The 15,890-nt window shown below is 44.1% G+C and overlaps 1 protein-coding gene across 3 annotated transcripts in view; it reads left to right on the top strand.

Annotated features, from left to right (window-relative positions):
• The window catches only part of Rapgef2 (Rap guanine nucleotide exchange factor 2), a 244,540-nt gene extending 236,086 nt beyond the window's left edge, over nt 1-8,454 (top strand). For all 3 annotated transcript variants that reach the window (XM_059265507.1, XM_059265508.1, XM_059265506.1), the window contains 4 exons: nt 2,249-2,474; nt 3,003-3,562; nt 5,321-5,614; nt 8,130-8,454. In XM_059265507.1, coding sequence (XP_059121490.1) covers nt 2,249-2,474; nt 3,003-3,562; nt 5,321-5,614; nt 8,130-8,155 — 1,106 coding nt within the window. In that variant the 3' untranslated portion in view covers nt 8,156-8,454. The remainder of the gene's footprint in view (nt 1-2,248; nt 2,475-3,002; nt 3,563-5,320; nt 5,615-8,129) is intronic.
• Nucleotides 8,455-15,890: the final 7,436 nt, after the last annotated feature.

Here is a 15,890-nt window from a genome sequence, read left to right as displayed (position 1 = left end):
TCATGAGCACTCTCTGGCCCAGAACCAACCGTGTAGACCAGCTTGGTCTCAAATTTGCAGCAATTCTCCTACCTCTGCCTCCTGAGTTCTGGATTAATGCAACTTTTTTAAATCTTTTTTTAAAAATCATTGTAACTCTAGGGAAAATTATTTTTATATTAAAATGTGTTCTAATTAACTTGAAAAATATGCAACAGTAATATAGAAGCGGCCTTGAAAATGTGAAAAATTAATGTTCCTTATTTTTTTTTTTTTCATTACACAGATGCAGGTCTTGATTGTTTTTCTTATTTTCAAGAGACTACATCTATCCTTAGGTTGATGTTTTCTCAGATTAAAATAGGTGATCATTTCTTCCCAAAGCTCCCAATAATGATCCCTCCCCTGGCCTTCCATTGAGTGCATGTCAGCCAGTAGGAAAGGAGGTTGTCTTCCCTTCAGAAGTGTGAAAGGAGCTAGAATTCAGTGACACAGCAGAGCCAGCCCTACCCATTGCTCTCCAGCCCTGTGAGTTCTGTGGCTTCAGGTCTCGCCAGCTAGCGGTGATGTCAGCTGAGGTCTGCTGGCTTCTGGCAATTGGACTTACCCAGCTTCTGAGAATTGAGAACTGGAGGAAGAATAACAGTGCTCCAGGGAGCTATGGGGTGGATGAGGCTTTTAAAACCAAAGCTGGTAGGAAAGCTAGTTGGCTCACTGGCTAAGAAAATGGTAGAATTCCTCCAAACATCAAGCTCTGGGGCAGACTTTTTAGGGAGGGATTTAATATTGTTGGAACTTGCAGTGCGATTTTGAAATGCATACCTTAAATGAGCTTGCTAAATCTCATCAAGACCTGTGTAGCATTTAAAATATAAATCAGGTCCAGTTGGACTGAAATACAGAATTTGCCATTCAGATGTTCTCAGGGTTTGTTGTAGTATTTGCCTGGTTAAGAGGTATTGAAAAAAATTATATTATGATGGGTGAGGTGGTACAGGCCCCTAATCCCAACACTGAGGTAGCTGTGACAGCAACCTGGGCTGTATAGCAAGACCCCAGTCTTGAAAGAGAAGAAATTTACGTTGTGCCTGATTACATCTGTTTACTAGCCTTTGTATCATAATGGAAATTTAAAAATTGAGTGCTGAGAAAGAGCAAGGAATTGCTCATTAAAAATGTAAAAGTGTCACTACAAGCTCTCCCTCCCTACCCCCCAACCATGTGACTTTTAAAATTATTTTTAGGAACAGCTGAGAGTTGAGTCCTTTCAGGCCAGGAAATGAATGTCTATTGAGGCATTTTACAGTGCTGGGCAGGGGAAATGCAAACTACATCCTTCAAACCAACTATCTTGTGGGTCATTTAATTCATACATTTTTAATGTTGAAAAAATAAATGGCAGAATTCCAAACATATCTTTTTCAGGTCTCACTCTGTAGCCCAGGCTGACCTCGAACTCACAGAGATCCACCTGCCTCTGCCTCCCGAATGCTGGGATTAAAGGCGTGCAGCACCACTGCCTGGCTGGACTTATTCTTTTTATACATGTGTCTACTTAAAGTTTTAAGAGTGTGTGGCTACATCCTCTTGAACTTTTGTGCCATCCTCTAAAAGTCAAAAATGTCCCTCGAAAATAAGCCATTCTAGCCAGGTGTGGTGGCACATACCTTTAATCCCAGCACTGGAGGCAGAGGCAGGGGGATCTCTGAGTTCAAGGCCAGCCTGGTCTACAGAGCAAGCTCTAGGACAGCCAGTGCTACACAGAGAAACCCTGTCTCAAAAACCAGACAACAACAGAAAATAAGACACTCACTCACAGTGTGAGGGTCGGGTCTGTACTTCTAAGACTGGTGGAGTCTGGCTGTGGGGCTTTGGAGGGCCAGTTTTGTTTTTCATCATGTTTTATGCTGCTAAGATTGGAACTGGTGCCTCAGGCATGCTAGACAAAGTATTTTTGTCTTTGAGCTGTGTTCAACTGGGTTTACTAACAGTAGTATGGTTTGTAGCTAAGGAAGCAAGAATAGTCAATGCATGCCCTAGTTTCTTCTTCTTTACCTAAAAGGTGAATAACAACAGGTAGTTTTCTCTGATCATTGAATAGGCAATTTTATACTTTTATTAGAGTAAAATTTTAATCTTTTAGTCACCTGGTGCTTATAAGTTTTTGAGTAACCCCCCTCTTCATTGTCAACATTTAAATTTTGCTCGTTTGGTGTACCTGTTTCAGAAGCCTAAAATGTCTCATTACTGAATCTCATTTCTCGTTCAGGTTATTCGTTGGCTCCCAGTGGCACCGTGGATAATTTTTCAGATTCTGGTCACAGTGAAATTTCTTCACGGTCCAGTATTGTCAGCAATTCTTCCTTTGACTCGGTGCCAGTCCCTCTGCATGACGAACGGCGCCAGAGGCATTCTGTCAGCATTGTGGAGACCAACCTAGGTGTGGGCAGGATGGAGCGGCGGACCCTGATTGAGCCTGATCAATACAGCTTAGGGTAAGCGTCTGCTCCTTGCAGTCTCTCCTATTTCTCCCCGTGGTCTGCTATTTCTGTTAGGCAGACTGCTTTCGTAGCTGTGTTTATCCTCCAGTGGTCCACTGGGGCTCTGCTGGAGGAAGCCTGTGCCAGTAGGACACACCCCAGTCTCTGAGCTGCCGTCCGTAGGGAATCACAGTGTAAGGCATGTGAGCCCTGGAAGGACCAAGTTGTTGGTCTCTTCTCTGGGGTTGCCTTGTAACAAGATGAATGAACGATATGGCAGAGCTGGACACTCTGATCCCGTTCCTGAGTACTTTCGTCCTCTCTCTGGGATGGAAGAAAGCCACTTTTCTAGGGGGAAAGATATTTTATAAGCAGAGTGGCTCTTGCCTATTATCCTAGCACTTAGGCTGGGGTGGGAGGTTCATGAGTTCAGGGCCGGCCTAGACTACAAACCAAGAGCCTGTCTCAAAGCAGCAAAACAGTTCATCAGCAAAAGGTTATTTAACAATCTCGCCTCTTCCTTCCCTCTGTTTTGGTGGCTAGGTCGTATGCCCCAGTGTCCGAAAGCCGGGGCCTGTACGCCGCAGCAACTGTCATCTCTTCTCCTAGCACAGAGGAGCTTTCCCATGACCAAGGGGACCGTGCTTCCCTCGATGCTGCTGACAGCGGTCGTGGGAGCTGGACGTCATGTTCAAGTGGTTCCCATGATAACATCCAGACCATCCAGCACCAGAGAAGCTGGGAAACGTTGCCATTTGGGCACACTCACTTTGACTATTCAGGGGATGCTGCAGGTATATGGGCCTCTGGTAGCCATATGGACCAAATCATGTTTTCTGATCATAGCACAAAGTATAACAGACAAAATCAAAACAGAGAGAGTCTTGAACAAGCGCAGTCCCGGGCAAGCTGGGCATCCTCCACGGGCTACTGGGGAGAAGACTCGGAGGGTGACACGGGCACCATCAAGCGCAGGGGTGGCAAGGATGTCTCCATCGAAGCAGAAAGCAGCAGCCTGGTGCCTGTGACCACCGAGGAAGCCAAACCCGTCCCCATGCCTGCTCACATAGCCGTGACGTCAAGCACTACGAAGGGGCTCATTGGTAAGTATGGAAATGTAATGCCGGGGTGCGCCTGGACCGGGGCTGGAGATTGGCTTCTCCCTTGGTTTGTCCGTTGCCACATATGGGTCCAGATCAGCAAGTATGGTCAAAACTGTGAAATGACTAGGGCTTAACCACCAAGTCTGTGGCCGGAGACGTGTAACTCTAACATTCAGTAGAGCTGAGCCTTCAGAATCAATCAGTTGTGATACGACCTGAAAACTATCAGCATAGGTGCCTGTGCTCTTCAGAGAGGAGTGATTTCCTCTCACTGGAACTTAGAAAAATGGTTGGTTACTCCCTTGTCCCCTTGAATTATATCGAGAACTCTATAGCCTTTGTATATTGAAATGTTTTTCATTGGTTTTTGTTATGCAGACACATTGTTTTTTCTACTAAACCAATTCTTTGTACGTGCTGGAACAGAGGTAAAGAACTCAGAGACGGGTAAAGCACAGGACGGGGTCAGGCAGAGCTAGAATCCCTGTCTTGACACTTCAGACACTCAGCTGCCCCTACTCATCTCTAAAACGAGCTTCATAATTTTATCTTTTTAAAATATGATTTATTCATTTTTACTTTATGGGCATTGGTGTTTGGCCTGCATGGATGTCTGTGTAAGAGTATCAGATCCCCTGGAGCTAGAGTTACATAGACAGTTGTGAGCTATTGTGTGGGTGCTGGGAATTGAACTCGGGTCCTCTGGAAGAGCAGCCAGTGATCTTAACCACTGAGCCATCTCTCCAGCCCCAATAATTTTATCTTAATAGGGTTAGTGTGGGGATGGAAGAGGTCTTGGTAAAAGATAGTGCTAATGAATCAGGAGCCTGAAAGATGCTGGTGCCCTTTCTGGTGTGAAGACAGGTGTGTTCCCTCAGTCACAGGGTTATAATCTCTGTAGCATGTATAATGAATGTCTAATAGAACGGCAAGGTAGATTGTGAGGTATTGAGAGAAACTTCTAGACTATAACCATTACAAGCATCACTTGTACTAAAGAGGAAATAGTTATGTGGCCACATAAAGAAGTGATGCATGGATGTCAAACTTAATGCCTCATAAAGATGAGTAAGGAGGTAACAGCCCAGAATTCTTAGGTTGATTGTTTTAAACCATTTTCTGTTAACAAGCTAATCCTCAGGATTTTTGTTGCTGAAGTGGAAAGGAAAATGATTTCTAGTTCCTAACAAAATCAAGAAAAGGAAACTTGAGTTGTATTCAGTTTCACAAATTTCATACAGTTTACATACAGAGATTAATGGCTTTTTCATTAGTGAAGTCGTGGGTTTTAAGAAAAGCAACTGCCTTTTTGGTTTCTAGGGCTTTAAAAATTGATATCCTGTACCATTTTTATGATTTTATTTTAATGTATTATTTTCCAAAGTGAAACCTAGAGACTTGGAGGAATGTGGAAATGATTCTCCATTGGATAATATTGGGAAATGCCTCACAAACATGAACTGTCCAGGCACAGAGGGGAGGGGATTTTTACCCCTCACTGATGTGTTCCAGGAATGTTCCTGGTCCCTCTTGTTCGCAGTAGGGCTAAGAGTTAGGTTAGTTTTAACCTCACCCGTTTTTAGTTGAACTCCCCCGGGTTACAGTAGTAGCCTTGCTTAGTGGTTATACCACTACACAGAAGTGACCTGGAGAGTATTTGCTGCAGACAGCCCAGTTCCCTGGCGTGTCCCGAATGGTATCCTGCACCTTATGCAGCCGGAAAGGCCTTGGACCTGACACTCTGCCTTCTCTCTGCAGCACGGAAGGAGGGCAGGTACCGGGAGCCACCGCCCACACCTCCAGGCTACGTGGGCATCCCCATCGCAGATTTCCCTGAAGGGCCTTGCCACCCGGCCCGGAAGCCCCCGGACTACAACGTGGCCCTGCAGCGGTCCCGCATGGTGGCGCGGCCCACCGAGGCCCCGTCTCCAGGGCAGACGCCTCCTGCAGCCAGCAGACCGGGAAGCAAGCCGCAGTGGCACAAGCCCAGCGACGCGGACCCACGCCTCGCACCCTTCCAGCCGCAGGGCTTCGCCGGGGCCGAGGAGGACGGTAGGCGCTGGGGAGACCCGCTGGCAGCCCCAGGTCCCACTTGCTCGGGAGGGTCAGGGCAGTGGCTCCAGGCTCTTTAACTGCTTGCTGTGGAGGGTTTTTTTCCCCTCTTTGGCAAGAGGAAGAACTTTTCTCTAAATGGTTTAAGAAGTGCCAGCGATCCCTGGAGGGTCGCCTGTAAGAAAGTGTGCATGTGACTAGAGTGTTAGTCTTTTTTCTGCGCTAGGGGGAGAGCCCAGGACCTACAGGGTGCTAGGCAGGTTCTACTCGAGACACAGCCTAGCCTGGATTTCCAAGACAATGCTTAGTAAAACAAGTTCTTTTGTGGCCCTATTTTAAGGATAGGAGTAAAAACCTCTGGTTGTTGCTCATAATTTTAGGAATTCAGAGAAACATCTTGACCTATTGAGACAGGGCTGGTTAACGTTTTCAGTGGAAGCATTGCAGTTGGACACTTAATGGTAGAAAGTGGCTGGGAATGAAGGGCTAGTAAAAGCTATGCACGCTTTAGGGCTCTCTGCCTTTCTGTGGATGTTCCTACCAACACTGGGTTGAGAACAAGGAGGAGATCCTACCCTTTGCTTTTTAAGTATTTAGTGCAGTATGTTTTATTACACAACCACTATAGCAAAGTCCAAAACATAATAAGTGGGAATTATAATCTTTCAATTATAGATTAATACATATTAACATTTTTGTGTATCCTTGAATTTTTTTAAAGATTTGTTTTTATGTGTGTATGAGTGTTTGCTGTATATATACAGCAAACACTCATACACACATAAAAACAAATGTGTGTATGTGTGTGTGCCTGCTGCCTGTGGAGGCCAGAAGAGGATATTTGGTTGTGACCTGCCATGTGGGTGCTGGGAAGCAAATCCCAGTTCTCGGGAAGAGGACTTCTAGACATCTTAATGTATAACTGTATTGTTAAAAATAAGGGGCTTGGGGCTGGGGAGATGGTTCAGTAGCTAAGAGCTCTTGTTGCTGTAGTAGAGAACCCCAGTTCAGTTCCTAATACCAGTGTGGGCGGCTTACAGCAGCCGAGAGACCCAACACATTCTGCTGGCCTCCGTGGGCAACTGCACTCATGTACAACACACACACACACACACACAGAGACAGACAGACAGACAGACAGACTGAATTTTAAACAAGTTGAAGGAAGTCCTGGAGAGATGGCTCTATGGTGAAGAGTATACTGCTCTTGCAGCGAAGTTCAGTTTCTTACACCCATGGAGTGTACCTCACAACTGTCTAAAATTCTTAACTTTTAGGGATCTAACCATCTGTTCTGGCTTCCATGGGCAGCTGTACACACATGCATATACCATACATAGAAATGGGCGCAGCTGGGCGGTGGTGACGCATGCCTTTAATCCCAGCACTCGGGAGGCAGAGCCAGGCAGATCTCTGTGAGTTTGAGGCCAGCCTGGGCTACCAAGTGAGTCCCAGGAAAGGCGCAAAGCTGCACAGAGAAACCCTGTCTCGAAAAAACCAAAAAAAAAAAAAAAAAGAAAAAAAAAAGAAAGAAATGGGCGTACATATACTTAAAAATAAGTCTTAGAAAAGTACCTGTTATTTTAGCACTTAAATTATTAATAACTTTCCATCCAATAAGCATACAATGTATTCAGTTTTATTTATTTATTGTTATCTTAGTTTGGTTTCTTTTGCTGTTACAAAAACATTCTGACCAAAAGCAATTTGGGGAAGAAAGGGTTTATTACATTCTAGGTAACAGTCCATTATTCAGGGAAGATGGAGCAGGAACTGAAGCAGAGACCCTGGGAAACACTGCTTGCTGGCTGGCTCCCAAGCTCACATTCAGCCATCTTTCATATACAGTCGAGGCCCACCTTCCTAGGGAAGGCACCACCCTCAGTGGGCTGGGCCCTCCTGCATCCATTAGCAATCAAGAATATGCCTTACAGGCCACTCCAACGGAGGCAGTTCCTCCAAGTTTTCTTTTTCTAGGTTTGTCCAGTTGACAACCTAGCCTAGCCATCACAATTGTAACTGTGTAAGACAGTAGGCCAGGCTGGCTTCAGATACCCTGCTCCTGACTCAGCTTCCTGGGTACGGGAATTACAGACCCGAATGACCACACAACCACACGCAGCTGCCTTTTTAATAGGGTGTATAAGCCAGGTATGATGGTGCACACCTTTAATCAGAGCACTTGGGAAGAAGAGGCAGGTGGATCTCTTTGTATTCAAGGCCAGTCCTCCCTACATAGGGCGTTCCAGGATAGCCAGGGCTACACAGAGAAACCCTGTCTCAGTCCTTCCCCCAAAATACATACAAATATATTGTGTATGTGTATGTAAAGGTTTGCATGATGCACCCAGTTTTGAACTTTTAAAATTATGAATGACTGCTTGTCAAAAATGCAAGAGTTTTAAGTGAGCTACATTAAATATGTGTTTTTTTTAACCTAAGTGAACAGGATAGCGCACACACACACAAAGCCTACTTGTTGACTATTTTGTTTTCTTCCCTGCTGTATACTCAGAAGATGAACAAGTGTCGGCCGTTTGAGGTGGCTCCGGCTTCTTGATCCAGAGCAAGCCACCGAAAGGAGAGCACAAGAAGACATCCGAAGCATTGGAGCCTTGGCACGCACATCCTGAGGATGGTGGACCAGTTTGCCTCCTTCCCTGCCTTAAAGCAGCATGGGGCTTCTTCTCCCCCCTTCCTTTCCCCTTTGCATGTGAAATACTGTGAAGAAATTGCCCTGGCACTTTGCAGACCTTACTGCTTGAGATGCACAGTCCAGCAGACTTGGAGCTGCCTCCTGCCACATCACGCAGTATCATTCCAGATTCCAAGATCATCACAAGGTGATCCCCTCTGGCTGTACTTCTCCACGCCTAGAAGGAGTTCTCAATCTTCCTCTTAGATTTCAATCCAGCCCTAGCCCTCGATCTCATTGGGAAGATGAGAAAAAGCTAGCCTTTGAACTGCTTGGGGTCTTGAACCCACCCAGGAAGACAAAGACGGACATGAAATCCTTTGAGTACAGTGCTCGTCCACTTGTTTACAATATCCTTTAAAAAAAAAATGAGTTTTAAAGATTGTGTTCGGAGAATACATGTTCTATCCATTGAGTGATCACAGTATTATTTTGAACCTTAAGTAGCATTGCCAGCCTGGGTTTCTGAAAAACCAAATATGCCGGACAGGGTATGGCCACACCAAGGGAAGACCTGGCAGTGACTCCGTCTTCCCATGGCCTTCTGGCCTTGCCCGTGAAGTGCCCTATCCCAGAAGCATCAGATGTTAGCCAATTACTTCACCACGGAGACTCCTCACCTCCTCCTTCCCCAGTGGGTGAGGCTCTAATGTAAAACTGTTTGCACATGGCCGGGGGGTGGGGGTGGGGGTGGGACGGGACGAGGACTCGTGTGTCCTGTCTGAGCCTTAGGAGGCGGGACAGTGTTATCGGAGCGTGTGTCCTGCCCAATTACAATGGATGGCAACCCCTGTTTTTAAGTTATGTTTTTTTTTTTTTAATTTTATTTTTTGAGTTTTGTTAATTTAGAGTTTGAGAGCTTTTTGTTTTTATGTTTTTAAAAGAGAAGAACATGACTGGATAAGATCGCAGTGAAGCAGCTGGGGTGTTGGAGCACATGCCAGCTGTTCGCACTGCTCTTTCAAGACAGCCTCCCCATGTTGAATTGGCACCAGAGAGTATGTCTTTAAACATGATTAAAGGTCACGTGGTTAGATACGCCGGCCTTTGCAAGGTGGGTTAGTCACCAAAGACTGACCTGTAAGTGGCCTCGTGGACGCTGCATATAGAGAAGGCTAATGTGGCGGCCATCTGCTCACAGCTGCTATGACCCCTAGAATGACTGAAAAAGACCCCACCGTTCTATTTTTGTGGTGTTTTTGCACAGACTCCGGAAAAGTGAAGGCTGCCAATCCGAGTAGTACTCAGATGTGAGGGGCTGCTGGTCTTGGATTTTTTTCCATTAAATTCAGCTGATCATATTGATCAGTAGATAAACGTAAATAGCTTCAAATTTTAAAGGTCGAATTGCAGTGTTTTTTCACTGTGTCAAAAACTGTCAGTGCTTTATTTAATAATTCTCTTCTATGTCATGGCATTTGTCTACTTATGTATCCCATTGTCACTTAATGCATTTGTAATTTTACATGTAATCTGCATTATTGCCAGTTTTACTATATAGGCTATGGACCTCATGTGCATATAGAAAGACAAAAATCTAGCTCTATCACAAATTGCACAGATGTTATCTAAACATTAAGTAATTGTAGAACATAGGACTGCTAATCTCAGTTCGCTCTGTGATGTCAAGTGCAGAATGTATAATTAACTGGTGATTTCCTCATACTTTTGATACTACTTGTACCTGTATGTCTTTTAGAAAGACATTGGTGGAGTCTGTATCCCTTTTGTATTTTTAATACAATAATTGTACATATTGGTTATATTTTTGTTGAAGATGGTAGAAATGTACTATGTTTATGCTTCTACATCCAGTTTGTACAAGCTGGAGAATAAATAAATATAACATAAAGCCTTGTCTAAATTTTTAATGAATTGTGCATGCTTTTTATTACTGGAATGAAGCGGAGGTTACACTCCAGGATTGGGCCCCAGGAGGCTGAAGAGTTTGCCTCTTGCTCGGCAGAAACTGAGTGAGAGCCTGTTCCTTTTTCGTGGTTCTTTACTGAGTCAAAGAAAATAATACCGTTAATGTTGACACCAGTTAAACTCCATTCAGACTCTTCCATGTTTCTTGAGGCTCCCTGTAGCACTTGTCTCTTCTGTACCTTGTCCCGATGTAAGTCCCTCTAGTACACAGTGTTTTTTATTTCCTGGAATACAGAAAACTCAGAGTGGCATTGATAGTCACGATCACTATGAGAACAATTTGGCTGTTTGTTGCAGACATCCAGCTAGCACATGACACTCTTTGGTCTGTGAGCTCTTCTGTTTTCACTGCTGGGATTGAACCCAGAGGCTGGTGCCCACTAGGCAAGCTTAGCCTGAGTCATAATATTTGCTCCATAAAAGGAGCATTTATATTTGAATAGATAAAAATCAGTTAAGTGCACCCTGCTTAAATACATTTTGAGATCAAAGATTCTTCCCTCAGGCAGATGTAAGTAACAGTCTGAGAAACTGGACTGAATGCAGAGAGATTGGGAGAGCAGGAAATGGAAAGAGAATGGGAGAATAGCCCTCCCACCCACCAACTTTTGCTAAATCTGTCTATCAACAGTTGTAGAGAATATCCTCCTTATCATTTTTTTGTATGCTGCAGAAAGTATGATGGCAAGTTACTTGTAGTTGCCAGCCTCTGATTACCCTTCTACACTCTTAGTAAGCAACCTTTAGAGCCAAAAGTAGCTGTCTCTAGGACTTCGGGCAGTACGTATCTACCAGATGGAACTAGTTTCCATCTGTGTGTGAATAATATAAAGCCCGATGTTCCCTGCTCTAGATGGCAGCGTTGACCTTGAAAAGTGAGACCTAAAAATGAGGCAGACTAAAGTCTCATGCAGTAGCCAACTTTATTCAGAGCATCAGACAATTGATACTTCGAGGGTTAAGAAGAAACACGTGAGTAAGGTGTTCAATCAAAAGGACAAGCCACGTGTGGAAAAAAACACGCTTTTTCCATAGAGATGTATCACTAACAACAGCTGAAGTCAACTCACTCCTAGCCACTACACCTGGGAGGAACACGAAAGCACATTACGAGAACAATTCTGTGTTTCTGGAGAAACAGAGGTCACAAGACTCATGTTTTCTTGGACTTTTCTCACAAGTGCTCAGAATTCCTATTGTACGACTCCATTCTTGGACTGTGTTCCAACACTCTGCCAAGTCTGTTTTGTTCTCTCAGTGATGGGCTCAAGCCCAGGGCTGAGTACCAGTTAGGCAAGTGCTTTGCCGTGGAGCCACACACCCATTCACCAAGTTGTAGAGATGTAGAAAGTTTGGATAAACATCTTAGCTTCTCCCTATGCAAACATAGGTCTGTGTTCATATATACACATTCTAGCCCCAGATAAATATTCAATCTGTTTCCAAATTTGGAAGCATCCATATGTTCATCTATACTTATTTTTATTACTATTATCTTATGTAAAATGGGTGTTTGTGTATGTGTATTACATGCATGTACCCTGGAGGCCAGAAAAGGGCATTGGGTCCTCTGGAACTGGCGTGACAGATGGTTGTAAGCCACTGTGTAGACTTTGGGAATCAAACCTGGGTCCTTTCTAAGAGCAGCTAATGCTCAACCACTGAGCCACCTCTCCAGCCTCCATCTAAACTTATTTTATATCTACTACACTCAAAATGTTCTTTTAAGTGGTTCGGGCTTCTGGGGGTATATGAGTTAGCATGCCAGATAGGTTTCTGCGTTACTTAATGCATTTTATCACACCTTTATGCTAAAGAAATAGGAAACTCTAGAGCCCTTGATTCTATAATATTCTCTTTTAAAAATAAATGTATCAGGGGGTGGGGGAAATAGCTCAATAAAGTACTTGCCAAGGAAGCATGAAGACCTGAGTTTGGAACCTCTGCACCCACTTAAAAACCATGGGCAATGGCTTGTACTTGTTACCCCAGTTCTGAGAAGGTAGAGTCAGGAGGGACCAAAGGGGCTTGCTGATGAGCCAGCTAGCTGAACCTGTGATCTCCATGTTCATCAAGAGACAGTACCAAAACTAAGGTGAAGAGTGACTGAGGAAGACACTCGAAATCAACTTCTGGCCTACATACGTGTGTGAACAGTTAGAAACACATAGTCATGCACCATACACAAAATAAATATAGCTGATTCAGGTCTGGAAATGTGGCTTAGTTGAGTGTTTTCTTATTATGCATGAACTAGGTTCCGTCCTAGCATCCCATAAAATGTGCTGGTGAACCCCTGTAATTCCAGCATTCAGGGAATTGAGACAGAAGATTAGAATTCACAATCATTCTTTGATACATACTGAGTTTGAGGCTAACCTGCACTACATGAAACCCTGTCTCAAGCAAAAACAACCCCCCTCTTTGGAAAATCAAGATCATGCAGCACCCAAGGGGCCAGGTTGTCTGGAGATTGTGAAGATTGGGAACATCAGCAGAGATGAAGCGATTTCTCAGTGTTTGAGAGTGCTCTTCTAGAGGACTCAGGTTCTGTTCCCAGTACTCAGGCCAGGCAGCTCACAACTGCTTGTTAATTCCTGTGCTAGGGGATCTAACACCATCTTCTGGCCTCCATGGGTGGTATCTTCGAAGTGTGGCATATACAGAACAAATACTTTCAAGGCCATGTATTGCTGTGTAATAATTCTGTACACTGTGAATTTGTATTACTCTCATTGGTTAATAAAAAGTTGACAGGCTGGTAGCCAGACAGGAAGTACAGGTGGGACAGCAAGACACAGAGGACTCTGGGAAGAAGGGCAGAGTCAGAGTATACACCAGCCAGCCGCTGAGGAAGCAGGACATGTAGAAAATGAGGTAACAAGCCATAAGCCATGTGGCAAACCATAGATAAGAAATGTGGGTTACTGGAGAGATGGCTCACTCAGTAAGGCACTTGCTGCGTAAAAGCATGGAGACCAGAGTTCGATCCCCAGATGTGGCGGTATGGGCTTGGGACTCTAGTGATGGTGAGATGGGAGGCAGAGAGAGTGTCCCTAGCTAGCCAGCCTAGCCTGCATGGTGACGTTCCAGGCCGACAACAGACTGTCTCAAAACAAAGAAATGTGGGTTAAGTGTAAGAGGTAGTAACAAGCCTGAGCTATCAAACAAGCATTTATAATTTATGTTAAGTCTCTGAGTCAGTTATTTGGAAAGTGGCTGCCTGTTATTTGGGAGTAGGATATTGGGACAGGAAAACTCCACCTACAATGTGTAGAGAAATACATATCAGAGAGAGATGGAAGACTAAACAGATGAGAACCATCTTAGGGTTTCTACTGCTGTAAAGAGATACCATGTCTATGGCCATCTCTTCTAAAGGAAAACACTACAGTTTCAGAGGTTTAATCCATTACCATCATGGTAAGACATGGTGGCATACAGGTAGACATGTAGATGGACAGGTAGCTGAGAGTTCTACATCTTTCAGGCAACAGGAAATGAACTGTCTCACTAGGCATGGCTTGAGCATATATGAGACCTCAAAGCCCATTTCCATAGTGACACACTTCCTCCAACAAGGCCACACCTCCTAATAGCGGCTCTCCCTTTGGGGGCCTTTTTTTTTTTTTTTTCAAACCACCACAATCATTTACCTAGTTGAGAGAGTGAGCCAAAGCACTTAGCAGATCTGAAAAAGAAATTTGTGGATTATGCCTCTCTTAAGCATTCACATTTTAGCCAATACTGGGAAGATGTAATAAAATGTCTGCCTGTGCTTGTGTTCTACCCACGTTGCCCACTTGGCTTCCACAAAGCTGTGACTGTTTAGCAGCAAAACTCACAGAAATTTAAGAAATCTTTGGGCCCCATTTCACAGGCAATATACATTAAAACAATCTTGGCATGGGAAAAAAAGGCTAAATCTAGAGTAAAATACCTAGGGGCCACTTAATAGAGGAGAAAGTGAAATTCAGTGCCTCAATAGGTAAGTTCCATTTCTTTTTTTCAGACAGCTTATAAAATTTAAGCTATTAACTATCTGATTTGATACCAAGGCATTGATGAAAGTAATGTAGGCAGGTGGGAATCAATGAAATAACAGCATCACAGAATGCTGTAGGTTTTCCTTAACTTACAGAGATGAAGACTTTTCTTTCCCCCAAACCTACAAATTGATTTAGGATCACATACACGCCACATTTGTCACTAAGATGGCAATGTGGACAGTGTGTTAGATACAGTCTTAAACTCATTTCTGACACTTGCCTAGATGTCTCAGGCTTACAGATTTTGCCTGAGTGAACTGAGGTACTGTGAGAGCCAAAGTTACATTTTAAGTTTTAATTACTATGCCTAAGAGATCCATGAAACAAAAATGCCTCTGATCTGTAAGCCCTTTGCCCAAGGATAGATAGTTCCTGAAGTGCTGGAGGCTATTGTTTATGGGACATAGCAAGCCACATGTTTTCACTCCCCTAAACAAGTTTGTTTGACCCATCTGTACCAGATGTGCTTGATCACATGTGGGTGGGAGGTTCACAGGAAGGAAATACGTCAGAATGTACATTTGCCCCTGATTAGATGTAGGCCGGAGGTATGTAGGCAGGAAATACATCAGGATGTATGCTTGCCATGATTGGACCTGATGGGAAATACCTTAAACCCCTGAAAACCATGAGTTGGGACCATTTTCTGGGAACCTGGGTATGGACCTGGCCAAAGCCCATCCACCTGGCCAATATTTAATTAAAGCTTGCTTCAAGTTTGACTTTAAACTGTGGTAGTGGTCTTATTCTCAACCTGTGGGATTAGCATTTTCTGGAGGCCCCAGCAAGATTCAGACCACCCACCCAAATTCTAAAGCTGGACCTTCACTCTGGAACTCTGGGGCTGAGGGACCACTTCAGGAGGCATGAGCCTTGAGAAGTTTCAAGGCTCCAAAGCTGCCTTCAGTTTGTTGACTATCAGAGCCCATCCACCTGGCCAGTATTTAATTAAAGCTTGCTTCAAGTTTGGCTTTGAACTGTGGTAGTAGTCTTATTCTTGACTGATGGGACTAACAGTACCTTCTAAGGACATTTTCTTTGGGGGAGTGTTTCACACAGCATTCTAGATAGGATAAGTTAGTGATCTCATCAAGGAGATTGGGTGGGGGTGCCATCAAGGCCAAATACCAGGAGATGTGTGGCCTTTAAGTTGTCAGTGTGGGATCAAGAGCAGTCCGTAAGAGGTTTCTAGAGGAATGCTGCTCAGTATGGAACATAAGAATTAACTCATCACAACCTGGAGATTTCTGTGCAAGGGCAAAAAAAAAAAAAAAAAAAATTAAAGAAGATGTGAGATCACAGAAGTCATAAAGCAAGAATAGCTCTCAGTAAGAAAAAAGGGGGAGTAGAAAGCTGGCTGGAGTTCAGAAGGAGATGAGACAGAATCCGGAATACTGATGAAACCTTCGCAGGACACACTTGCCAACACCATCCCTAATTAAACATCCTGTTGTCAGGTCCAAAGGAAAGTTAACATTTTGAGCCTGTGATTATGATAATGGTAGGCACTGCTTTACCAAGGCCAGATTAATAGCTTATCGGAGCTCCACTGATTAATATGCTAAAACTCTGAACTTTATTGGTCTTAATATTACGTATCATC

The sequence above is a fragment of the Peromyscus eremicus genome, chromosome 6 (genome assembly GCF_949786415.1).
Source record: "Peromyscus eremicus chromosome 6, PerEre_H2_v1, whole genome shotgun sequence".
Classification (NCBI taxonomy): Eukaryota; Metazoa; Chordata; class Mammalia; order Rodentia; family Cricetidae; genus Peromyscus; species Peromyscus eremicus.
The sequence above is the reverse complement of the archived record's forward strand: the minus strand, read 5'-3'. Positions and strand labels throughout refer to the sequence as shown.